Genomic DNA, 26,201 nt, shown 5'->3' on the forward strand with positions numbered 1-26,201 from the left:
ACTATAAAGTATATTCGTACTTTTCACTTTCCCGAACGACAAAATTTATTTCTATCTATTTCACACAAAATATTCAAACTGTCTTCTCTTTGTTGTTTCGATTTCATTTCTTGTTTATGAGCACCTAGCTCCATCCATATTCACAGTTTACCATACTTTCTGTTCTGCAATGGTTGTATAGCCTCCACATGCATTGAAAAACTACGAAGGAACTTAGGACCAACACAGAGTATCCGGAAAGGAAAGATTACATGGCAAAACTTGTATATATATGTATATATATATATATATATATATATATATATAAAGAAATAAACAAATAAAAAAACTTTCGATGTACAATTTCCAAGATCTTCTTAACTGACCAGAATTAAGATTTTGTTTTCCCGCAACGGTTATAACGCTCTTTTGAATACTGGTACAACACGCTTGTTCACCTAGACACACACTTTGTACACTACACAGGAAGGATGGGATGGGGCGGGTGAAATATTGAAAGCAAATATCTGTTGTTTAGATAATCGTATTATAGAGAAACTGCATTGCTCTCCTAGTAAAAGCGTTTGCTTCAGTCATCGATTTAGGTTTACATTTTTTTTTCGTTTTTATGCCTCGCGCACATAGACATAGGGATGTATTTCTAATTTGGCTATCCGCGATTAATGTAATTAACATTATGATGTTACATGGTCAGTTTAGCTAAACTTACTTACCGGTATATACTTTCCGGGGTTTTTTTTTTCCTCCAAGAAGTAACAAATTCATCGACATTAATACATCAAGTAAAACAAAGAAAATGTATGCAGCCATATCTTTTGGTTACACCCAATAAAGAACGTACTGAACACATGCGTTAATTTTCATGTTATTGTGTAAAGGTATCCCAAGGAAGAAACAGAAATATAATGGGGCCTACCTAAAAGCTAACCTGTAAAACTGTAGGTCCCAATATACACAGATGTGAAAATTACGGAGATGATACGGATATGAATGTCTTGATCATATCAAAGTCAAAGTTGAAAGATGAACTTGTACGGACCACATGTTGCTTCGACCTACCTTTTGAATGAATAAATGTGTGCGTTTCGTGATATTATTGATGATGGAAAATACTACAATGTAAGACATTAAATAACATCAAACAACGTGTTAACGTTACTCACAGAGGGTATGTTGGCAAAACTAGGTAATAAACAATAGAAAACAAGGTTATAAGATGTGGATTATGGGATCCCACTGTTATTATTTGTCCCTTTCCTTTCCCTGTTTTGAATGTGTGTATGTATCTGTCTGTTGGTGATCAATAACAAGTATTGCATCCAGCAGCATATATCTTTTTTCCTTATTAGAACATTAAGAGTTGTGCTGACATCAAGGTGAAAAAGAATATCCTTATCATATACATGATGCTTCAATGTTGGCTTATATAGCACTATCAACTCTATTAAAGTGACTTCGTTAAATGACACACACTGAAGATATTATTATGCAAATTAAAAGAAAGAAAAAACAAATAGTCCCCGTTATTCCGTTAAATAAGAAATAAAAAAAGAAAAAATCCTATAAAAGAGTAATGGTTGTCCCGTAGCCGAATTATTAAGCAATCTTATCGATACAATATGAAGGTACATGACATTGTATATCATCGGAATTGGTGACGGAAATAAAGTGACTGTGCATACGGTAGAAAAGTTAAAATACTCACTTTAGTGGGAATAGCCTGCTGAAAAGCCGACCAATTACTTTTAAAGGGATTGTACAGTTTTGGTTGAGACCTAATTTCAGGTTTCTAACTTTTTTTGGTGAGATAATGATAAACCTCTTTTGAAATATGAAAGAGCATGTAATTCTATAAGGAATTCAAAGTTTATTTGATGAAAATTGGTTTTGAAATGGCTGAGATATCCAAAAAAGAGCGATTCAAATAAAGTGTGGGACCCACACTTGAACATTGCGATCACTTTGTTTTACTTTGTTTTTGGATGTTTCAGTCATTCCAAACCCGATTTTCATCAAATAAACTTTGAATTCCTCTTAAAATGGTATGCTCTGTACTATATCATAAGTATTTTCTTGGTATCCCGCAAAAAGTTAAAAGCCCAATTCTCATCTCTACCAATACTGTACCATCCCTTTAAAAGCGCTCTTGGAAGAGAGAGAGAGACAGATAAATGGGAGATAAAGAGAAACGTCACTTTGATATAATGTTTTGTGTGTCTGCCTGTTTATGTGTGTGATAGAGTCTTATTTCGATAGAGTTCACTCACGGGGAAACGTCATGAAACGTGCACAGTACTAGATTACACAAGATCACAGTACACTTAGCGCACTAGAGCAAAGTTTAAAAACAGAGCACAGCTCAACATCATAATAATTTATGTACGCAAGTTAAAATCGTGAACGCATGTTGATGAGTGCAGCCGACGCTGATGTGTTCTGACTTCCAAAACTACCGAATTAGCAAAATTATTATTGTCTGGTTAGGTTTAATTGATACTTTGGCTTTAGGCAGTAGATAACCATGTCCCAAACTAACATTACAAACTTTAACCCTATGACCATCGCTTTATTTGCATGAAATTTCAACAACAAAAAAAGATTTCATAGTCTTTATTGCATTTGTAAAAACACCTATAAATGGACTTAAAAATGAACGTTATGAGCCGCTATACTGTTGCTCTACCATCGTCACTCAAGATGTGGGAGTATTCTTGACTTTGAGTTGCATATCAAGTTCGCACAGACGTTAGTAGCTGAAAGCCTGGAAACATCTAAATACTGTATTTCAGTGAAGACAAATATGCAAACGATTACCTATTAATTGCATTCACACAGCTTCAAATCTGCCAAGAGAAAGTACTTGTAGTTTATCCAACCTTCAACTTCAATTAGAAATTCCTCCACCTTTCCCGAATGTAATGTAGAAGAAACCAAAATCTAATCATTGTTTTCTCCCAAGATTCTTAGAGGAACAGAAACTTTTTCTGAAAGACTTTCTCAGATCACACCCGATAAACTTTGTCTTTTTAAACCAGTAATTGGTTAAACGAATCGCGGCATCACTTTGGATCACGTGGTCAAGACCATACTTCCGGAACCTTGTAGAACTCGTTTTCGAATAACTCTTGTCCAAACCCGGCTGTTTCTAATGAATAGCCATGCAAATTTCATTTTCTTCCGGGATGCACGTGTCTTGCTCGAATATCACATTTGCATGTGACTGCATGCTGTAGCCACTGACGTGTCAGCCAGTTATTTTAAAACTAGCATGTAAGATGACACCATGGGGTACAATATCTATGATATCATGTAGGGGAGGCGATATCCTTATAAAGAGAGTTTTGTCAACATTGTACGGCTGATACTTGGCAAAGTCGTTTCAGCGCACCAGTCATCAGTGTTGTGAGACCGAATCCATCGCCAGCAAGGCACATTCTGTCTTTTGCACTTTGATAGGAATTGCTCTTCATTTTTGGTTGGTAAAATAGCATTCTGTTGTGACGTTCGCCTTTTTACACTTGCAGTTCTTTTTTTTCTATTCTTTCTTTCAGCCTTAAACCAATCACAAAGTCTCGCACTTGAATTGGGGAAGAGCGCAGCTCTTAAAAGTGGAAATGAGGCATCTTGTCCTCGGTTCGATACTGGCCCTACTGGCAACAATTGCAGGTAAGACATACAGATAATTTCAACATATGCTTGATATTGTCTAAATAATTCTCGAAAGTTGTGATTTGCCATTAGGTAAGTCTTAAATTTGTCGCTAGTGACGTTGTGATCATTGTATAATCTAAAAGTGACATGTGAGTTTCGTGAAATTTTGTACGTGTCATTAGAGCAGTGAAGAATCTGCTCAAAATGTTTTCTTTTCTTTCCTTTACAGTCATCATTTTCGTATATACTGACAGTTATATTTTAATGTGATTTCATTGTCCGAGTTAGCTAACTAAAAATGAGTCAAGTGAGCAACGATTTTATTTTTCCGTTAGATTACCATTATCTTTTATGGTTTGTTGCTTGTTTGCTTATTCATTGTACCCGACAGAGGCGGCAGTTTACCTGAACCCACCAAACATCACCTATGCAGAGGGTCAGACGGCTTACCTGAGATGCAGCGTAACAGGAATCTCGAGTCCGTCTTTCACATGGCATCATTACACCTACCCGAACCATCAATCGTACTATCTGTTTACAAGCGGGAACAAGCGGTACAGTTCCGCCACCAATAACTACTGGAATAAACTTCATGTGAGAGAGAGTGGCTCGGACTCCCTTCTTATCATTACTGATCTCAAGATCTTCAACTCGGGCATCTACACTTGTGTGGTTAGCAACCAACCCGCACACGCAACTTTGAAAGTTGAACGTGAGTAGTAACAATTTTTGCAGTTTAATTTTTAATAATATACTTATGTTTGCAAGTATGCATGACTGCATTCACGAGGAAAAATTTAGGTTGCAATGAAAGACCAAACCATGCCACTAAACACATTACCCCCTTTGTTCATGAGACGATGAAGCCTGATAGAGATTTTCTTGTTTTTAAGGAATTTCTGAGACCAACATCAGGAATATCATTTCTTATTTTCTTCCAATCTAGACGACTTTGTCCATAAGCACCATGATATTGCAAATGATATATTGGAGAAATGATACTTACATCATTAAAACATTAATGATGATCTCAAAGGAATATACTTCTATCACACGTGTGTAACTATGTAATGCATCATTAATGTTTTGCAGCTTTGGAACAAAAATGAAGAAGACCACACTAAATCGATTCTATCTTTTTGTCTATATCTTAAGATTCGTGTTTTTTAATTCTGTCATCCTTGGATATTGTTCACTACTATTCAGGGAAATCTAACATGACGCTCACCGTGCCAAGCAGAGTCTCACCCAATCAGCCAATCACAGCACGCTGCTTCACCATGGCTGCGATTCCAGTCGAAACATTATCATGGTATCTCGACGGTGTGCTGCTTAGTGAAGGCGTGACGTCACAGACGTACATCAATCGCTTTACAAAGGATCCAATAGACTGACCGCGAACTTTCAATAATCCCATCAGATTATCTGCAAGAAATGTTTATGGAGAGATCATGATCCCTATGAGTCACAGTCCAAAGATTGTGAGAAATGACCCTATGAAAAGTACACAAAATGTACATAGTTGAAAGAGAAATCGCACGCATTTTCGTCCACTTGTGAATTTCACCAGAACATAACTTGGACAAATGCCACGTCCCAACTATTTCAACGGAAACGCTGTAACCATGGAAACGACAATCAACATACTAATAAAACGTCATATTTGCTCCCTCCCTCTCCCTCCCTCTCTCTCAATGGTGCCCTTTTGTCTTGCTCTTATTTTTTCTCTCTCTCTCTTTGATACTCACACACACATAAACGTCATAGTGGCTCTATCCTTCTCTCCCTCTCTCTCTCTCTCTCTCTCTCTCTCTCTCAATTGTCCCCTTTTGTCTCGCTCTTATAAATCTCTCTCTCTCTCTCTCTTTGATACTCACACACACGCACAGTGCACACACACACACACACATACACACATAGACATATACATTTCTGCGTGATTAGCAATGTTGCTGTGAACTGTTGCTGGATAAACTGTATATCTAGAATAAACAGATTACACATTCAAAATACCACGGGGCTACCATAATTTCTTACAAGTATACACGACTTCGTGTATAAACAAGTGATTTCACTTTCTAATTTATACTGCCTAATTCTGCTACTTCTTATCCTGTGGATAGGCTACGACATTTCCAACGCTATAATTATCTTTAACTTTTTTAAGGTGTTATTTTTAGTGAGGAATATTGATCTGTTTTTTGTTTCGAGGATCTTTCTTTTCAATGCACGTATAAACGATAATACATTGCAGAAATACAAAATGATTAAAAGAGTCACATTTCATATCATAAACATTGATATCAATGGCACACAAATCATAATTATACTAGTCCTGGATGACAATGTTGTCAATGTTGTCAAAGGTGCAAAGTTTTATGTTCTTACAATGTTTTAAGCGTTAAGATTTTGAAGACATAACTGCTAAAGACACAAAACATTGAAAACTTATCAAATACAACTTCGCCGTATTGTGCTAGAACGAAGATTGCAAAAACTGCATATGAAGGGTTTGTTTGCAAAAACCGATAAGTCCATTTTTAAAGATTTTGAAGTACGATCTCTGTCATATAGTACAAAATAATACCTTTTTAATGATATATTGGTCACTACATATAAAGGTATATTTTTGAAGTTATGGTCAAAAGAAGCACAAATTTTGTTATTATTCTCCTTATTTTTCTTGACCTTTAATCGCAAATATCTCCATTTGGCAAATATGGACTTATAGGTTTTTGCAAACAAACTCTTCATATATTGCTAAGCAATGAGAAAGTGTACAGTTTTGAATTGATCGTTTTCTAGCCTATTGTCGTCAATCAAAATTACTTAATTGAAAGTAAAATCAATATTATATTTTTCTTTCGAAGATTTCGTAAAATTTCAACCAAAATCGTTTTTGTGTTCATATTTTACAAACAATGGAATGTAGATTAATATCAAATATGTACAAAATACTGCAATTTAATTTCCATTTGAGCGAAGTGTACACGTGAGGAATCATAGTATATAAAATTTAAAGTTACGCTCAACTATCAAATTTGAATTCCCTTTCAAGGAGAGAAAGAAATAAAGAAAACATTTATTTTATTTCATTTTTTTATGGCTAGCAAATTCAAATCTTAATCAAATCAGATCAAATCAAATCAAATCAATTTCTTTTCAGTTTGATTGTATAGGAATTTTCATAATCATCTCCCATTTATCAATGTTTATCTTCCTGTGATATTGATTATAATAGTTTGGTTCGAAATAATTTTGATTTTCATATCATTCTTATTCTTCAAAACAGTATTAATTCATGATTTGTCTTCTGAATACATCAACCCTATCTTTGTAGTATGTACATATGATTTAATGCATTTCTCCACGTTTCTCACTGAAAGATCAATCGTGGATCATAAGTTAGCCTAAAAATAAAAAGAAATCAAATTATACTTAATTTCTAAAACAGAAACAAATGCCTTGCTTTACATTTTATTTCCATCTTATTATCTCGTTCATCTTTCATATCATTTTAAAAAGTTTTACCATTTTTTTTCTTCAAAATAATTCCTAAATATTTTCATCTCTGAGTCAAACCATTGGGAACCTTTATCACTCTCATCAAGAATATCACCACTTATTCAATATGAAACTTTTAGATTTGTTTTATTCTCAACAAGAAATTATTCTGACAGTTTCTACCTATTTACTTTTTTAGAAAGATTTTTTCTTCAGATTCTTAAATTCATTCTAGTGAATAAATATCCAAATGTTGTGATAAAATATATTTGTCTCAATTTCGTCCTGAAGTAAATCCTTTGAATATAATCAAGTAGGCCTATCTGGCAGGAACTATTTGTAATTCAAATGACTTCTAATTTGTGTATAAAGGCCTATATATATCATTACTGCACAACTCTCCCTAAGAGTGCAATTGAACTAAATCATTTAAAAAGAATATCATCACTTCGATTTCATTTCCTTCTCCTCTTTCCAAGATACAGCTGCCATGTGAGACATCATCAGACATTTCCTTGTTAATTACCTCTTGCATTCTTTCTTACTTCCGTGAAGGAACATTCCGGTACCTATCAAAGGCCTATCGCATGGCAGCGTACATCGAGGTGTCCGATATATCGAGATTTCCAGCACGGTGTCATGTTAACGCACGAGAGAGTATAACTGGCTGTCAATCGTCGAGACGATCAGTCAGACGCGTGAAATCCTCCTGCAGAACGTCTGCGCGCATTTTATCGTCCACCGTTAGGGTTGATTCGTCATGTGGTGAGATATTTTCATATGTATCCGTATATTCATATGTGTTTATCTATCTATGCTTGGTGTAGATGGAAAGTTAGATATATTTTCAAGTAAATTGCATACATTGAATTTATTTCAAAATTATAGTAGGCGAAGTCTTGGGAGAGGGAGTAGTGATATTTTCCGTCCGTTGGCTCGTTTAATCTAAAAAACAGAGAAAGTTAAGACCATTGCATTCAACCAGACGTTTTCTCCCTCATCTAAACCGAAGTTGGTTTGTTTTTTCGATATGATAACCGTAAAAAGAAGTCTGCTTAGGACTAGTATCTGCTAACCCATCATCGGTTTCTGGAATATCGTGTCTTCTCTGTGCTCTGCAGGTGATCTTTTCTTGGTTGAGGACTGAACTGTATCTTTGGTTTTTCTCGACACAGTGGAAATGAAATCATTTATTTGTTGTGTCTTCCTGGTCACTCTGGTAGCAGCACCAAGCATTACAGGTGAGATGCCTTTTACACATTCGGCGTTTTCTTTTTTTTTATGATACATCCCACAGAAATCAGCCTCATCATTTCTTGTGTAGCCGTACATAGATCTCATGGCAATTATCGTATTATGACTTCGCTGCTGTGCTAGTTTGTGCATCACATTTTCAATTGTTTATATTCGACTTTAAAGAAGAGGAGGAGTTGAAAAAGTTAATAATACTGGTCCATTGATAGAAAACACCTCGTATCCAACCATATAATCTACTATATATTTCAACACGATATATAGTAAATTGGATGTTAACATTTTGCAGGTGCGACGGTTTACCTCAGCCCGCCAAACATCACGTACGGGGAAGGCCAGACGGCTTACTTGAGATGCAGCGTGACAGGGGTATCGAATCCTTCTTTCAAATGGTATCACTATAGCTATCCCCGACATCCACAATACCATGTATTCAGCGGCGGTAGCAAACGGTACACCTCTGCCCATTATTACTGGGATAGATACAACGTAAGAGAGAGCAGCTCCGATGGATACTCCGTTCTCAGCATTACAGATCTCCAGATGTACAATGCTGGTATCTACACCTGCCTTGTTGGAAATCAACATGCAGACATCACATTGAAAGTTGAAGGTAAGGCTGATATGAAGGTGGAGCACTCCTATCTTTTCCAATCATTTTGGCAAGAGCTATAACGTGTTCCTTTAGCCACTTCATTATATCTCGAATTTGATTTATGTGATAATTTATTATTTCACTCAGTTCTGTGTGATGCTGAATGCTTCATAACATAAATGAAAAACAGCTTGAAAAAGAATCGATACTGTCCTTTCATTGCTTATGCTTCTTCTTTTTTCAGGGAAATCTAACATGACGTTCGCCGTGCCAAGTAGAGCATCAGCCAATCAGCCAATCACAGTACGCTGCTCCACCATGGCTGCGATTCCAGTGGAAACATTATCCTGGTATCTCGACGGCGCGCGAGTCAATGAAGACGTGACGTCACAGAGTTACATTACTCGCTTCAAGAAGGATTTACATATAGACTGTGGGCTTACTCCCGATAAACTGTTCTGATTTTCGTGAAAACGAGACCTTGAAGACTTCCAGATACCAATAATGCATCGTCCAAAGTTCAGCAAAGTACTACTCTTACGAAGCACAAGACATCTACGGAATTGAATGAAATGTAGGGATAAATTTCGTCGTCTTGCTCTCTCCAATTCTTTTCAGCACATTTCTTGGACCGATGCCATGTTCCTACTTTTTACAGACACCGATGATACCATGAAAATGCCAATCAACATCACATGAAATTCAAGCTGACCCAGCATGATTCATATTAGATTCTTTCACTCTGTCTTGACGGATAAACAAAAACAACAAAAACAACAAGTACAAGAAAGTAACGTATTCTACACTGCCATTTTTTTACGTAATTAGCGTTGTTAGATGTCATTTGATTCAGAAATTTCGTTGACCCTTATTTCGTTGAGATAGATAGATTTCACATTTATTAAGGCATTAAAAAAAAAACGTTCGATTCATAATGTTGTTTTAAAATCGAACTTGTTAATTGATTTTTCTAACAGAAGAAAGATAAAGAATACAAATTGTCTTAATCATCAAGTCGTTTATACTTGTATTGAAAAAAGACATCTTTTTTTTTACCCAAGAAATTATTTTAAAAAAAAAACAAATAAATTTTCCTACCAATCTTCATTTCGAAACCATCAACGTTTTAAAAGACGTACTGGTTAATATCATTTCAATGGTCACATATAGATGACTTTATTATTATTATTATTATTATTATTACTATTATTTATAGTGCGCTTTTCCCACAAGGCCCAAAGCGCTTACAATCAATTCAAAACATGTATGACAATATGTATAATTGGATAAATGTTATATATACAGCTACGAACTAGTTGCTACTGAAAAGATGTGTTTTCAAGGCTTTTTTGAACACACTGACTGATGGAGACTGTCTAACGGTAAGTGGTAAATTGTTCCAGTGCTTTGAAGCAGACACAGTAAATGTCCTATCACCGGCTAAGGTGCGAGTAACAGAGTATGTGAGACGAAGCGGATCACTAGATGACCTCAAATTTCTAGTAGGTGTATATAAAGTCAAACAGGCGTCTAAATATTTCGGAGCTTGATCGTTAAGGATTTCATAAACAAACAAAACTAATTTGAAAATTATCCGTTGCTTCAAAGGAAGCCAGTGCAACGACTTCAGAAGTGGCTGAGATGGGTAGTCCCTAGAAACCTGAAACACTAATCGGGCTGCCCAATTTTGAAGTCGCTGCACACGATCCAGTTGAATTGAAGGAATGGAAGAGAGAAGCCCGTTACAATAATCTATACGGGATAGAACTAAAGAACGCACTGCGTTATGACATGCAGATTGATCAATAAATCTCCTAATCCTAGCAATATTTCTTAAATAAAACGTAACAGTACTACAAATTTGAGAAATATGTTGAGACATTGACATTCGACGATCAAAAATAACACTAAGATTTCAAGACTTTATATTTGACAATTTTGAGTTAGGTAACACAAGTCGCTTCAATCATTCTGCTTTCATCTTTTTTTTAATATGGATGACTCTGCTTAAAATAAAACTATATCTTACATTCAGACACATTTTAAGAAGATAAATTACTGCTATGATAGGAAAAATTCACATACACTCACCGCACATGCTTTTTTGTTTTCAGTAATCTTTATTTGATTTCTATAATTTCACATGACAAAAACATACAATCAACAATGTTTGAACAATTAAAAAAACATACATACGCACATACACACAGACACAGACACACAGACACACACACACACACACTACACACTGCCTAAGGTCTGTCTGTATACAAAAAAGAGAGGTCCCTCGGAAATTAGCCCTAGTTTTGTATTGAACAGACAAGGAGGCAAACATTTATTCATTGGGTTCTAGCACTCAAAGCTTGCAGAGTATTAATTGTTCAATACTACTCTAAATCTGTCTGATTTCGTTTCTAGCTTTTTCGCTCAAAAATACTTCAATGCAAACATTCCCTGAAAATAAAATTTGCTTCCATTTCCTTGAAAAATAAACTGTCAGCTGTAATTGTAATCAAAGTACAAAGTATTTTTCATTTTAATATATGACTATTACTCTCCAAGGTGAAATGAAAAAAAAAGAATGGAGAGAAAATGTTTTCAGTTCAAGAATTAAAATTTGCCTGAATTATTCATTCCGAGCATTCCAGAACTTTCAACCGCTTCTTCACTTACTCTGCGACTCGGTATTCATGCCTCGTAAACTACACACAAACACTGCACTACAAGCCTGTGCCAAACGCCTAGTGTTTCGTTTACCGGAAGTGAACTTTGCCCTACTTATTTACTTACATTTTTTGTTGACCATTTAATACACTTTTCAGGGCGTTGTACCAAAATGTGTTTGTGCAGTTGGAAAGGTAAAGGACTGATCTTCAAACCTAGCGTTTCTTTTGGGCGCTTAAAAATGCCAGTAATTCCAAGTTATCGAATAAATAAGACCTAAAAGCTAAACTCACGAAAGTCCCAATTGGAAGAAATTTGTACCACGTTCGTCGGCCGCTCTACCATATGCTAGAGTCACTGCAAGAAAAAATTTCAAAGTTTCAATAGATTTGGACTAAATCCATAAAGTCATATTCTACCTGTATAAGAGGGCACAGTCTTTATCTTTTGATTTCATACTCGATTTTTACTGACATCAATCCAAATATATGTCAAAGCAGGCACTGTATTCTGCCAAGAAGCGTAATAGTTTCCCATACACGCAGACGTCGGCATAAAAATATATCCGAAATATATAGTCGTCAACTGGGTTTTGGGAGAAAAGATAAAAGGCGCACCAAATGTTTGAACAAATTAAAATTTCATAATAAATTCAAGAAATCAATATCTCACACACAATGACAGTTACGCTGTGATTTCAGCAATTTTAGCAATATTAGCGTTATTTTTTATGACGAACAGAGGGAAGACTTTGCGCATTGATATTTCTAATAGCAAATTACAATGGCAGCACAATGAATGAGCGGCAAAGTTATATTATGACATTAGCAGTGGTGTAGCGGAAGAATATCTGCAGTCCTTTCTCTTACCTACTAGAACAGGAAGTGACCTTTGCCACACATCCTCGACATGGTCCTAAATTTCGCCTTAAAACTCTTGATTCCCTTCGGCAGTGACCACATCTGCTCCGTAATGAGTGGGGTAAAATACCTGGTGTTCAGAATAGCCCGACGAAACATTATTTCGACGGCTTGTCGCAGCGCATTCCGTCTTCGACCTAATCTACCCGTCAGCTACCCGCTGTTCCCTGAAGGAGGCAGATAAATGCAGTGCCTGAGCGGACACCCTAAGGGAATAGGTATACCGACTTAAAAATTATTCTACTTGTGTTATTTTTTTCCTTCAAATGAAACGTCCCTTAGGCCCTCTACTTTCGGATCCTTGATGACTTTGGAAAAATTACAGCGATGTTCCTAGAATCATCGCTCTTAATATCCGAGGAAAACGGTATGGATTTCTTCCCAAAGGTGATTTGAAACATAGTAATCAGAGTCATGGAATTACTTCTTCTACTGTAATACCAGGTCGTCTCCATGTTTGGTATGAAGTTTAAATCACTTCAAGCTAGCTTATTCCAGGGTACTCGTGAAATATCAGCTCATTTAAGCACGACATAAGAAATTTTGAGACGGATATGACATTAGCTACAACTGAAACCACAGACTTTGCAAGTCATGCTTAGTCTTCGATTACTGCATAATTTAGCGAGAGCTCAATTTTTTTCTGCCACAGAGATAAAGAAAAAGTATATAATTCCTTTCATCTGTCTTACCTGACATGAAACGGCGCCTGACCACAGCAGAAAAAGAAGTTTTAACCTCATACCACGGTGTAAGGGCATGTGAAGACGGAAGCACGATCAACCGAATGCTACAGCGGAAGGCCTAGACATATATTAGACATCTCGGAATATTTTCTCTTCCTTCACAAAGAGGGAATATTCTTGAGGTATAATTACGTTCGGAGTTTGAAAACCGTATTGAATGATTTTCATTATCTGCCTCTCTTTTTAATGCACAATATTTGTGTTTGCCCCGTCGAATAAGAGACATTCTTTTCTTCCCATAGTACAAGGCGTTTCATGCACTCGGGATGTCGCATTTGTCATCCGCAAAATTAGGCGTTAAGAAATCATCTCGAGACTTGATAATTGAGATTCCAAAAGTAAATTCTCCTCATTTTTTGCCACTCGTAAAATACCATGGTATCTCCAATCATGGATATTGCAATTAGTGTATTCATTTTTCTGTTTTGTTTTTAAAGAAAAGTATTCATTGGAAACAATCGGTGCACAAATTTAGATTTGATAGATTAAGGTGATTTGCAACTAAGTTCTAAAGTGCGAAATAGGAAAATTATGATACATGAACTTAAGAATTGGTGTTCATCACATCTTAAACATCTTCCAGTGATTCGCCTTACATTGAGTGATTATATAATCACAGAAAGCTAATCAAACTGTTCGATGACATCGAGGACGTATCTTCAAAGTGGAAGAGAGAGAACAAATCGACTTCAGACAGCGGACTCCCTATCAGAGAGTACTTCAACAACTGGCTGGCTCTTACCGGATGCGTTGACGCAGGCAGTTGGTATGGTTACTGCAATCATAACACTGACAGCACGCTAACCTTTACCCCGACGCCAGCAGACAACGGAAAGATCCTCCAGTGCCGGGTTTCCGGACATGAATTTGCGGAGTTCAACCAATACCGAGAGTACAAGCTGGATGTACGCTGTGAGTAAAACTTGCATTTCCTTGTATACTGCATTCTAAATTTTTCATATGATTTGTGCTATATCGCAGATTTCCTTCATGAACTCTAAGCGATAAGACATTATTTAGCTAAGGACTGGTTATTGGCCAAAATATAAAACATGAGACATTTTTAACACAAACTTTGTGTGTAATATATTGTGGAGAGTGACTAGAAGAAGGTCTCTTCTTATGATAAAATATTATTCCAAAGCTTGCGTCAAGATTTTGTACTTTACCTGTGATGGTAGCGATTCCTTTATTCATTTTGTTTAGTCATTCATCTATTTATTTATTCATTTTTCCGTTGCGACGTAAAATGTATGAAAACCCTGCAAATTCTCACGAAACTTGCTATTAAAGTCTCAGGATTTTGACATTGAGACATGTGGCTGGCTCAAAAAGACGGTAAATGACATTTTTGTAATAAAATTATCAGACGGAAAACAATAAATAGCGGAGAAAGAGACATCTATCGCCAAAAAACTGTACTTTAGAACCATATCATTGAATCATTTAGAACGAAAAATGTGATCTTGACTGAATATTCATTGGCTGTGTTTGCATAGAAATCCTAATGTTGGAAATTCAAGGGAAAATTAAATATTATGCTGTGACCACTTATGTCGCTATTGATCAAAGCCATGTAGACCAACAGACTCAGTTGAAGGTTTCCCCTGTGACTTCCATGATTTATACAAATATTACAGTAAAATGCAGGGTTTTTATAGTCTATACTTGTAAATTCGGTTTTTTAATGAAAATTTATGCAAATTAATGCTAAGTTAAAAGATGACTTGACAAGAATTCTGATGTAGTTGTGGAGAAGTCCCTTCGTATGTTGTAAAAGTGTATAAAGTGCACTCCCGTTATAACAAACACGGTTACAACGAAATAAAGATACAGGCCGGTACATTATCGGCTCCACGGTTTCTTTTTTTTATTGTTTATTTGTTCGGTTATATCAAAATTTCGACATAAAAACATTAAACTGCCCATCCCGAGGACTTTGTTATAACGGGAATTCACTGCATCCATTCTTATTAGTTTATTTTCACTATGTTCAGCACTGAAAATATGTGATTTGAAAGGTGTAAGTGAATGAACAGTCAATATATAATCATATCGCGTCATAATGATGTCATTATGAGGAATAACCGTTTGATATTGACAGGTCATGAAATCTTAATAGAAAGGGAAGATGGCATATTTCATAGGTAGAGTAAAAAACGATAGCATAGTACACTCGACAAAAAAAAAAGAAATTAAAAACTTTTTTCGAGTTTATTTTTCTCATAGAATATTTTGCTGAAATTTAATATATGAAATGAAATTCAATATGCTTTCAACCTGGTCGGTCAATAAAAAAACACTATGCATGAGTGAACACCTTCGTTTTTCTCTTCAAAGGCACAAAAGCACAAATTCATGCGTGCTCTTCATAAGTGCTCTTTCATGTAAAGAATAAGAACAAGAGACAAATCTAACACAATAAAAAACGTGAATTAATTTGCAAAAATAAAGCTATGACCTTTTAATTATCTTTGAAGCCCAAGAAATTAATATGGGATAAAATAATGGAGGAAAATGAAGATTCTTGTGTAAAATCTTCTAATTCAAATGAGATGAGAGAAGAAGCAATATAAACGAAAATGGTAGGAATTTTAGTTGATTTCTCAAATGAGGAATATTCCAAATAATATTTGATTCTCGAATTTATCACATAAATTCTTAAATTACTAAATCAAAAGAATGAAATAAGGACATTCTGTTCATTGTATCCTCTTTGTGCCCTTACTCAATATGTCATTTGAAGTTTGAGTGGACGAAAAAAAAAATCCCCCTTTAGTTTCGAACTTTGATTTTACTTTGAGGTTATAAAGAGATAAAGAGCACAAAAACTTATTTTGTTGTTTCATTAATGTCTCTCATTGGGTGAAAGGGCTTGCAAGAGTTTTGGTTGAGACCCAACTTCAGATTCTAACATTTTTGGGTCAGATAATGAGAAACCTCTCATGAAGTATGAAAGAGAATGTAATTCAAAGAGGAGATATCAAGAAACCACTTATGATTATGAAATGGTACAGAGCATGCCATTCTAAGAGGAATTCAAAGTTTATTTGATAAGAATTCGTTATAAATGGCTGAGAAACCTAAGACAGAGCAATCGCTTTGTTTTACTTTGTGTTTGGATGTCTCAGCCATTCAAAAACCGATTTTCATCAAATAAACTTTGAATTCCTCTTAGAATGGCATTTCATAAGTGGTTTATTGATATCTCGCAAAAAAAAAAAGTTAAAAGCCAAATCCTCAGCTCCACCAATACTGTACCCTCCCTTGAAAGTGGTCCTTTTTTAATCATTATTATCTTGAAGAGCATTTCCAAATGAAAGACAACATGTCAAGTTTTGAAATTGTTATTTTTGTGCCTTGGAGGACAAGAATTCAATTCAATTCAATTCAATTCATTTATTTTTCATTCTTCTTTTTTTTTTCAACAAAACATAACGCATAATATATTTGGAATTACATCATAAACATAAACATTCGACTTTGTAAAAGATAAATGATACAAATAAACAAAAGAATGCATACTGGCAAAAAAGTACAAAGTTATGCTTCAGTTGAGGGGAAAAAAAGAACTGAGAGGTCCACTGAAAAGCGAGCTTGTATGTTGTGAACCACTCAAAAAATGAACAAACTTATGAATTACTTATTTACAAATACTTATCACAGTTATAATTTACGACAGAAGGGAACAAGACAGGAGAAATACAAAGGACATGACACGACTTGACAAAAAAGACGGAAAGAATGGGGAGAGAGAAAGGAAAAGAAAAAAAAGAGAAAGAGAATAAGAGAATGCCTACACGCTGAACTAGGGAAATGGAACAGGGGGTGATTGAGAATGTGCTTCAGAGGGCTGGTACTGCACGCAGCTGTGCAGGGATTTAATGGCTATTGCATAATAATCCATGTAATCCATTACGTAATAATGAAGTCAGTAAACGAAAGATTGGTGGATGGATGATGAACCCTGAGGTTGATGAGATCTAACTAATGACGAAATATATCAAAGAGGATTTAACAGAAATGATTTCAACTTGCGCTTGAAAGAATGCAAAGAAGGGGAATTTTTTATTTCACAGCTTAATGAATTCCAAAATCTAGGACCGGTGTATATAAATGTACTCTGAGCTAATAAAGTTCTCAGGAGGGGCAAATGAAACTCATTAGATTGTCTAGTCGGATAATTATGGAAAAACTGATTCCGTGGAAACATTGAATTGAAAATACTGGGAAGTGCATTTGCATTGTAATTAAACATGAACTGACCAAGCTGAAAAAAATGCAAATCTTTAATTGTCAAAATCTTATATTTAGTAAACAATGGCTCTGAATGGGAACGTGGCGGGACGCCGCATATGATACGAAGAATAAGAATGAATGAGTGTACTCATACGTAAAGTTTTCCTTTATCATTAATGACCTACTAGTTTGATAGCCAATTAGATTACCTTTGATATGATTGGTTTCTATCAAAATCTTCTATGAATATATGAACTCGAAAAAGTATTTACTTTCTTCTTCTTCTTTTTTTTTTTTTGCTGACTGTATATACCAAGCTTTGCTGAAATCGTGTCTTGCTGTTAATCAATGACAAAATATTCATAATACGAGTATCCCGTTTTGACAGTATACATGTTAAAGTACAGTTAAAGTCTTGTCTCAGCCCCCCCCCCCAAAAAAAAAAATCCTTTTAATTATGTAAATAATAAGACTCCGTTTATTCTTTGCCATACATTGACATTCATTGAATTTAAATCAACTTCTCAAGTTCAAGTAGTAGGCTCAAGGCTTGCCGTATTGAGCTATAAAGTCTTACGGTCTTTCTTCAATTGAGTCTGTGTGTTCCAAAGGCTTGTTAACTGGAGAATAGCCGTAGTTTGGAAGTCTTGATGGCGAGGCTCGAAACCCTCCTTTAAACTGCTAGTGGAGGTATTTCATGCTCTTTCTATTCAACGTGTCAGGAGTTATATATATATATATATATATATATATATATATATATATGTATATTTATAGATATAGATATATGTATAACGAAAAAGGGGCTTATAATAGCTCAGTCGGTAGAGCACCGGTCTAGTAATCCGGAGGTCTCGGATTCGAATCCCGATGAAAACCCATTTTCTTTGCTCAAAGTTTTCGTTATTTATCATTACAATTGTTTCTGGTCAGTTTTCCCTTCCTTGTTCCAATATATATATATATATAATTATATATGATATATTAAAGGTCCTGCTTACCTTCGGGAACAGTGATTTCAAAAAAAAAATATCAAGATATGATATTCAGTACATATGTGTAGGTCTGTTGTACCAAAAACAAAAAAATCCTATCATATACATTTTATGCAAAAAACAAAACAAAACAAACAAAAACATAAAATATAAGGAGATATCTGTATTTTTCCCCAATAAATCGTAACTATATACGGTTTAGTCTGCAAACTCTTACCATAACTATCGTTCACAATTCTTATATTTTGCAATACTTTACATCGATTTTACCGATTCAAATTTTTTGCAGTGGTTGTTCTTATCCCAGTTCACATGTTGGAACTACTTTGAAGCACTAACGCTGGGTTTTGTTTCATCTACAAATAGTAAATTATCTCTATTAAATCATTTGGGCATTTTGCTATAACGTTTGGCTAAATGAAACAATGACTGATTAAAAATTGAATTGTACACTTTGGATCTGCGTAAAATGCATCGACCCACCCCATCCTCAATCCTAGATCCCCCATCTACGTCCGGAGTTATATCGGTCAGGATTCATGACGAATGGAGTGACGGTCAACCCGGAACTGTTACCATCACGTGTCACGTGAGCCCTGAGGATGAGCCCAACCCTTACCTCAACGCCTACGTCATCAATGCCGACAGCGTTCCGCTGCATATGGTGAATTCTACATCCGCGGTCCTTCCATCATACCCCAACAGGTGCATTAATGTCACATGTAATGGTACCAGCGAGCTCGGCTGGACCGCCACTGAGGAAAGGTTGTGTCCTAAAGGTGAGGATCTGCGCTTAGTTTGTCATTCCAGCTGGATATCAATATTGTTAGATATGAAAAATTCCTCCCCCTCCCCCCGCAATAAAACAATATCAGCTAGGTAAAAGCATTGTTTACCCTTTTCCCAATCAGCACTAACAAGTAACCCTGTTTAAGTCTAATTTACCAGTGTCCATGCATTTTAATATTTGTTTAACTAAGACACGATTTCATCCTTTATACACAACGTGAGGTAAATCTAGGGAGCATGGAATGACGATTTGTGATTTAGAAAATGTCCAAGTAAGGCCGCAGTACGTCATCGTTTTATCTTGTTTTGTTTTGTTTTGTTGTGTTTTGGTGCGCTTGTTCTATATGTATTTCGATTTAGAAAATGATATTAAAGGAAAACTACTCTGGAAATGTTTTAAAAATTAGAAACATTTCCGTCAGAAGGGGACTAGGTAATGTTCGCAATGTTTGATAACGAAATCTCGTTAAAAAGATTATGTACGTTTTATTACCGACAGATACAAAGGCACGCAGGATTAAACTCTTCATTGTTTAACGTTTCTTTTTTTTTTCCTTTTTCATCTAATCAAATTATGATTGTTAACAACTAATAACTATTGGTCACGGTTCGAGTTACATTGTTTGAATAAGACTAAACGTACAGCTTTGATCGACACCGTCCTGAGCTTGATCAACCATTCTGCTTTTTTTTTTGTCATTTTACAGCTCCCCCTCGCAACGACACCCTGCGGCTTGAGACGCAAGACCAGATTGAAGATGGATACATTATCGGCGTTTCTGTTATGTGTCGCTCGACGGAAGAGGCAAATCCTCCAATACACACGTACTTGATCCAGGCTGGCGGTACCAGTGTGCCCCTCGATGAGTCCGCCTCTGTCACCATACAGTCGAACCCAGGCAGGTGCATGATCGTCAGGTGCATCGCAGACAATGGAATTGGACGGGTGGAAGCTGTGAGGGAACATTGTCCCCCGCCAGGTATATGGGTACCCATTTGTTGTGCTGAAGTGTGCTGTCGTATTTGTTTGCGTGCGTACGTGTGCATGTGTGTGTAAAGTTTTGTATTTAACTGTGTTTTGTAGTTGGCGTTGTTGTTGTGTGTGTGTTTGTTTGTTTTTTTAGAAAATAGCACGGAATAGGGATCTCGTGTTTGACCCGCCCGAGCCACGTATATACGACGTGGAAAGCTAACTTTACCTGTAACCTTTGGAATTTGTTCGATACAGTGAATTATGTTCTTTTTTATTTCAAATGATATGCAAACATTAATATTGACCACTGATGCAAAAGTTATTCCCTGAGAAGGACAAACAGATGAGCTGTGATGTCTATTCAAAGCGGATATAATATTCCAGTACTAGAGTTATCTGATATTAGAATGCTTTACCTGAGACGAGCTTAATGAATAATTAGATTATGATGCATTGCCCCTCAAAGATACCGAAGTCATTTCGTTAGAAGTAGACCCGAATCTTTTGAATTTTATCAATGCTTCTGAGACAACAACAAAAAAGTTCTTCATTAATTAAATATCGTTACAGTTGCCATGACGACGCCAGCAGCAATACAGCAGACATCGCCGTGTGTCACCGAAAACCCGATACCAACTACAAGTAAGTATTTTGATTCTATCGACTCTCCAGTCTCTTATAAACCTCTCTCGCTTAAAAAAACAAACCAAAAAACAAAAACATCTCTTAGGGCTTAGTTGGTGACATTTCTCTTAAAACGTGGCGCAGATTTCGTTTCTAGAAAGATGTTTGCAATCATGTAATGGATAATTTCACGTACAATCTTTGTCGATGTAAACTTACAGAATCGGAGTCTGAGAATTTTTGGAGTAAACTTCAAATGGATACTGCGATGATTTTTACCGAGAGCAAAATGCTGTTTTAGTTACTTGATCGTGCTGACAAGGATAGTACAGTTTTGGTTGAGATGGGCTTCATTTTTCCCACTTTTTGATAATGATTTGTTATAATTTTTTTTTCGTTTAATGAGATAATGAGAAATAATGAAAGAGCATGCAATTCTAGAGGAATTCAAAGTTTATTTGATGAAATTTGGTTTTGAGATGGCTGAGATATCCTACACAAAGCGATTCTAATAATATTAGGATCACTTTCTTTTACTTTCTTTAATTGGTATCTCAGCCATTTTAAAAAGGATTTTTATCGAATAAACTTTGAATTCATCTCAGAATAGTACGCTCTTTAACATTTAATAAATGGTTTCTAAGTATATCTCGCAAAGAGTTTGAAGCTGAATCTGCACCTAATACTATACCATCGCTTTAAAAGTCTTGATTGCCATTGGGAGCAATGATTTAGAAAATGTTCGAGTTATCACACTTGATGCATAATATGTGTAGGTCAGTTGTATCACAAATATCTCATCATAACAATTTCGCAAAAACCCCTAAAATATATGGGGATATCCCTATTTTTCTGAATAAACCATAACTGCAGACAGTTTAGTCTAAAAACAATTACATTACAATTATTGTTCACATATTGTATATATCTAACAATATTTAACATTGATTTTACAGATTAGCTGTTTTACATTGGTTGTTTCTATTAATAACTCACATTTCAGAATTATTTTGAAGCACTAAAGCTGGGTTTATGTTTCATCTGTAAGTGGTTAATAATGCGAAAACCTTGTCTCTATGGGCGAGTAGTGTAAAGATCACATAAGTTTTATCCATTAAAGAGGTATTACATTCCAGTTCTTAATTTGAGAAAAAAATTCGGATCTTGATTTCTCTTATTAAGTATCGCATTCTATTTTTGTTCGAATTTTCTCCTCTTATCTAATGACTGTAGTCATAGCGAGGTTCGACCCTGTTGTTGGTGTCTTTGGTCAGTCGACGACCACCGTTGGCCTGCTCATCGTCGTTCTCCTTCTCTCCATTGCAGTCAACATCGTGGTCGTGATGAAGAAGCGATCGTGTTCACCACCCAGGGCGGGTACGTGGAGAACGTACGCTCTCCTTTACTTGCTTCCAACCTGTCCTCTTTTCTCTTTTCATTTCGAGATGTGAAGAGTTTTATCGCAAAACGAGCTAAATCCATCCTTGTTAAGTTGAGATATTTGTAATTAAAACTGCTAAAAACAAAGAAAATAATAAGAAAATATAGGATATCTTTAATCTTTAATATAATATACGGTTGTATCAGAATACGTAACCTGTTTGCCTCGTGATATGCTTTTATTCTTGATGGGAGTGAAACTTGTTACGGTCAAAATTTCAGTGCACTTCTTCAAGCATTCTTTAAGAAATCTTTTCTTATGGTGATGTTTCTAGAAGCTGCTAAGACAATACCATGAATCTTTAACATAAATCTTTAACTGAGACTTTACTGAAATTTGCTTATGATAGGGTGCTCTCTTTTCTCTTTTCAATTTGATATGTGAAGAGTTTTATCGCAAAACGAGCTAAATCTTACCTTGTTAAGTTGAAATATTTATGATTAAAGCTTATTAAAGCAAAGAAGATAATAAGAAAATACAGGATATCTTAACTTCTAAAATCATAACTTCTCGAATATTCAATGTTATTTTACAAGTGAGGTATCACTGGAAAGATTTAATTTTGCTCTATCTGATCAGATGATGCAGTTACTTTGAAATGTTAAAGAATGGCGCCTACCTTATTTTACAATAAAACTTTTCATGTACGTTTATGTTGAAAAGAATAGTTCATGTTCAAAACAATGAATGTATAAATGAATGAATATGTTTCAGTGCACTTCTTCAAACATTGCTTAAGGTACCTTTTCTTATGTGGTAAAGTTTCTTGCAGCAGCAAAGACTATACCATGAATGTTGAACGAGAATTTTTAACTGAGATTTTACTGAAATTTGATAAGTTTTCATCCCATCCAAGAGTTGTTCATGTATATGTTTTTTTTTTTTCAAGATACAGTTACATCCACAAAGCATAGTGTATGTTATAAACGCTCAAGGGTTCTTCGTAAGGGATAATTAGATCCCAAGTCGCTGTTTTCATGAGCAATTAGGAAGTCGCATCAATTGACTGAATCTTCAACAGTGACGTTGTTCAATTTGTCAATTTGTTTGTTTGTTTTTTCTTTGTTTTTGTTCATTTTGCACAGATCGGATGAGTTGGCGCGTGAACTGGAAGAAGACATAAAAGTCAACACACATGCCGAGGGATCCTACGAAATGACGTCAAGAATCCCCTGCCAATGAGGACGAATGGCGAGGCAGCCCTAACCGGTTCAAGTACGGTGATTCGCTCCTTTGACAACCAATCACTGAGAAGTTCTAGAAAGACATATTCTAACCGAGATAACTGCACGCGGAACGAAAAAAAAAAACAAAAAACAATTATAGCGTCTTGGGTCTTTAGTGTAAGAAAATGATGACGATTACATGGATAGTGCATTGCATGCAACAGACTCATTAGAAAATAGAATTTGAACGACTGAGATCATGGTCACATCATGAAATTTTGTGTTATTTTCTTGACATTTTGAGAAGGATTATCAGTGAATAATGTGCTATTGTTATTTGTATTTCACGATATTTTGTTGAGAAAAACAGAAACAAAGACATTATGTTGCCATTCGTGGGGATGAATAAAACTGACCATAACACAAGTCGTATTAAAACGTCTCTTTAACACTATACTGTGAATCCATTGATTTATATACCGTAGCTGTTAAGATTGCGGAATAACGTGGTAATTGAATTATATCAGTTTAATCTCTTTATGATATCAGAACGGCAATTGAAGTTTTTGATCGCAAACGGATCAAGGCCATTCCTAAACAATTTTAAAGTATAAGTCCATCGTAAGAGAGAACAAATCAAAACTTGCCATGTCATATGTCACTTGCTATACAAGGCATTTTCTCGTAATTATGATTAATATAATATACCACATTTTCTTATCATTTTCACTGTTTATTAGCAACTTTAATCGCCAATATTTAAAGTTAACTGGAATAGAGTTGACTCATTGTGCGATTCATACTTGCTACTCGCAGCAAAACTCTTAAATTCGTAATTACTTTACTATCCCTCTTTTAAATGCTCTGTAGCGATCTGTACTGTTGTTACTTTTAACTAAACTGACACTTTAATGTGTGAAGTACGAGTGATTGACTGAAGTTTACTCAGAATTGTTTTCACTATCATGCTGAGTAGTGTTTGTAATCAATGTTCTATTTATTTTCTGTGACCTTACAAACTACTCCCTGCAGAGCCTTATGGGGAAGGACGTACTTAGCATTGATTATAACACATTGTAATAGTATTGTATTGCAATGTATTGTATTGTTTAAATTGATACAATTCCCTGTTTGGAATAGTTAAGCTCGTATTTGGAAAAAATCGTCAATACTCAACTATGACAGCTACATCATATCGTCAAGACCTATCAAGATGCAAACAAAAAAATCACATTGACCAAATTGTTTAGGTATGCCCGAATGCAAGCTTTTTACTCTTTTCATTGCACACGATATTTTCTTGATTCCTAAAGAAAATGCTAAAAAAGAAAAAAAGAAAAAATCTCCATACTCAGAGCTCTTTACCGAGTACCTTTAACTTATCATCTTTACAATTGTATGCCCTTCCAATTACAACAAGCCAGCTGGATCTCAATATACTGCGCCCTGTTGAATAAAGGTCGAAATCAAACATAAGTCAAAAAAATAAGCATTACGTTTGATTTTCTTAATTATGCTTGATTGCATCCTTTATATGCAATAGGGCAAATTACATCAAGTGAAAACTTATGAGGCTCGTGCTGAGAGTCTGAGAGATTGGGATACGACTTTGTATGAGACAGCAAAGATCTCTGGCATGTCTGATGTCATTGATAAACATATTTATTAGAATAGAAAAATGACAGGCAGTAACCAGCGGCATTGAGAAAAAACATTGATTACTGCTAATATTGCGTGTGTAAAAATACAATGGAATCAGTTATGAAGAGTTTTTGTTTGTAGAAACAAGAACATCCTCAAGTTCTCTCGAAATAAACTTTGTTGATAGACAGAAGAAAAGAAAATGTCTCAAGGCTGATGTTCAGAGGAATGTAAGTGTGGATGTATATGTCTGTCCATCTGTCTGTCTGTCTGTTTGTCTGTTAGTCTATTTGTTTTTCTCTGTGTGTGCCTGTACACAATGTTATATTATTCATAAGGACTTGTTGTTGACTGACGTCTTCGTGATTTGCTTTCGGTAGCTCTTGGGGATAATTTAAGTCTGGATAATTATTCCCCGGCCAGCATATAAACACTGATTACCCGCAAGTAATTGTTCACTCTGTTGCCGATTGATCTCTAGTTTTCTGTGGCATGGGACTTAAACAAAGATAACAACAACATGATTTGTTTTCTCTCTTTTTTTCCAAAAGAATAATTTGTAATGCAAGGGCAACATCTTTATTTCTGCATTATGTTGCTAAGGAACTCACATAAACCCTATATGCAGTTTGATCTGGATTATGTAAGCCTTGGCCTTTTAGAGAGAATCTTGTGTACACACAAATATCTATAGCTCTGATTTGATATGTCTGCATATCCACATACACACACACACACACACACACACACACATATATATATATATATATATATATATATATATATAAGTATATATATATATATATATATATATATATATATATATATTATTCAATTATTGGAGGGGAAAAAGAGAAAAGCAAAGAGACAAATGTGATAGAACAATGATTATACAATTCCATTCTTTCATTTCATTTCATTTCATTTCAGACGACAGTATACAATATAATATTTGCATATAAACAAAGTTAAATACAATGTGACTTTTGCATATTCAAA

The 26,201-nt window shown here is 35.3% G+C and overlaps 1 protein-coding gene across 1 annotated transcript; it reads left to right on the forward strand.

Moving 5' to 3' along the window:
* The first annotated feature begins 3,422 nt into the window (after positions 1 to 3,422).
* Positions 3,423 to 23,956, forward strand: LOC139725514 (uncharacterized). Its single transcript, XM_071636598.1, has 9 exons — positions 3,423 to 3,666; positions 4,043 to 4,363; positions 4,858 to 5,008; positions 13,954 to 14,246; positions 19,069 to 19,347; positions 20,065 to 20,337; positions 20,901 to 20,972; positions 22,188 to 22,331; positions 23,481 to 23,956. Exons 1-9 carry the CDS (start codon positions 3,615 to 3,617, stop codon positions 23,516 to 23,518), a joined length of 1,623 nt encoding a protein of 540 aa, XP_071492699.1. The 5' UTR covers positions 3,423 to 3,614; the 3' UTR covers positions 23,519 to 23,956.
* Positions 23,957 to 26,201: the final 2,245 nt, after the last annotated feature.

The sequence above is a fragment of the Diadema antillarum genome, unplaced genomic scaffold (assembly GCF_040938485.1).
Source record: "Diadema antillarum isolate AM-2024a unplaced genomic scaffold, OU_Dant_1.0 seq00000048_RagTag, whole genome shotgun sequence".
Lineage (NCBI taxonomy): Eukaryota > Metazoa > Echinodermata > Echinoidea > Diadematoida > Diadematidae > Diadema > Diadema antillarum.

What these genes read in the sequence shown, in the direction of transcription:
- LOC139725514 (XM_071636598.1), top strand. Translation starts at nt 3,615, where the DNA reads ATGAGGCATCTTGTCCTCGGTTCGATACTGGCCCTACTGGCAACAATT. An exon ending in GGAACATTGTCCCCCGCCAG is followed by an intron (nt 20,338 to 20,900) that starts GTATATGGGTAC and finishes ATATCGTTACAG; the next exon opens with TTGCCATGACGACGCCAGCA. An exon ending in AAACCCGATACCAACTACAA is followed by an intron (nt 20,973 to 22,187) that starts GTAAGTATTTTG and finishes TAATGACTGTAG; the next exon opens with TCATAGCGAGGTTCGACCCT.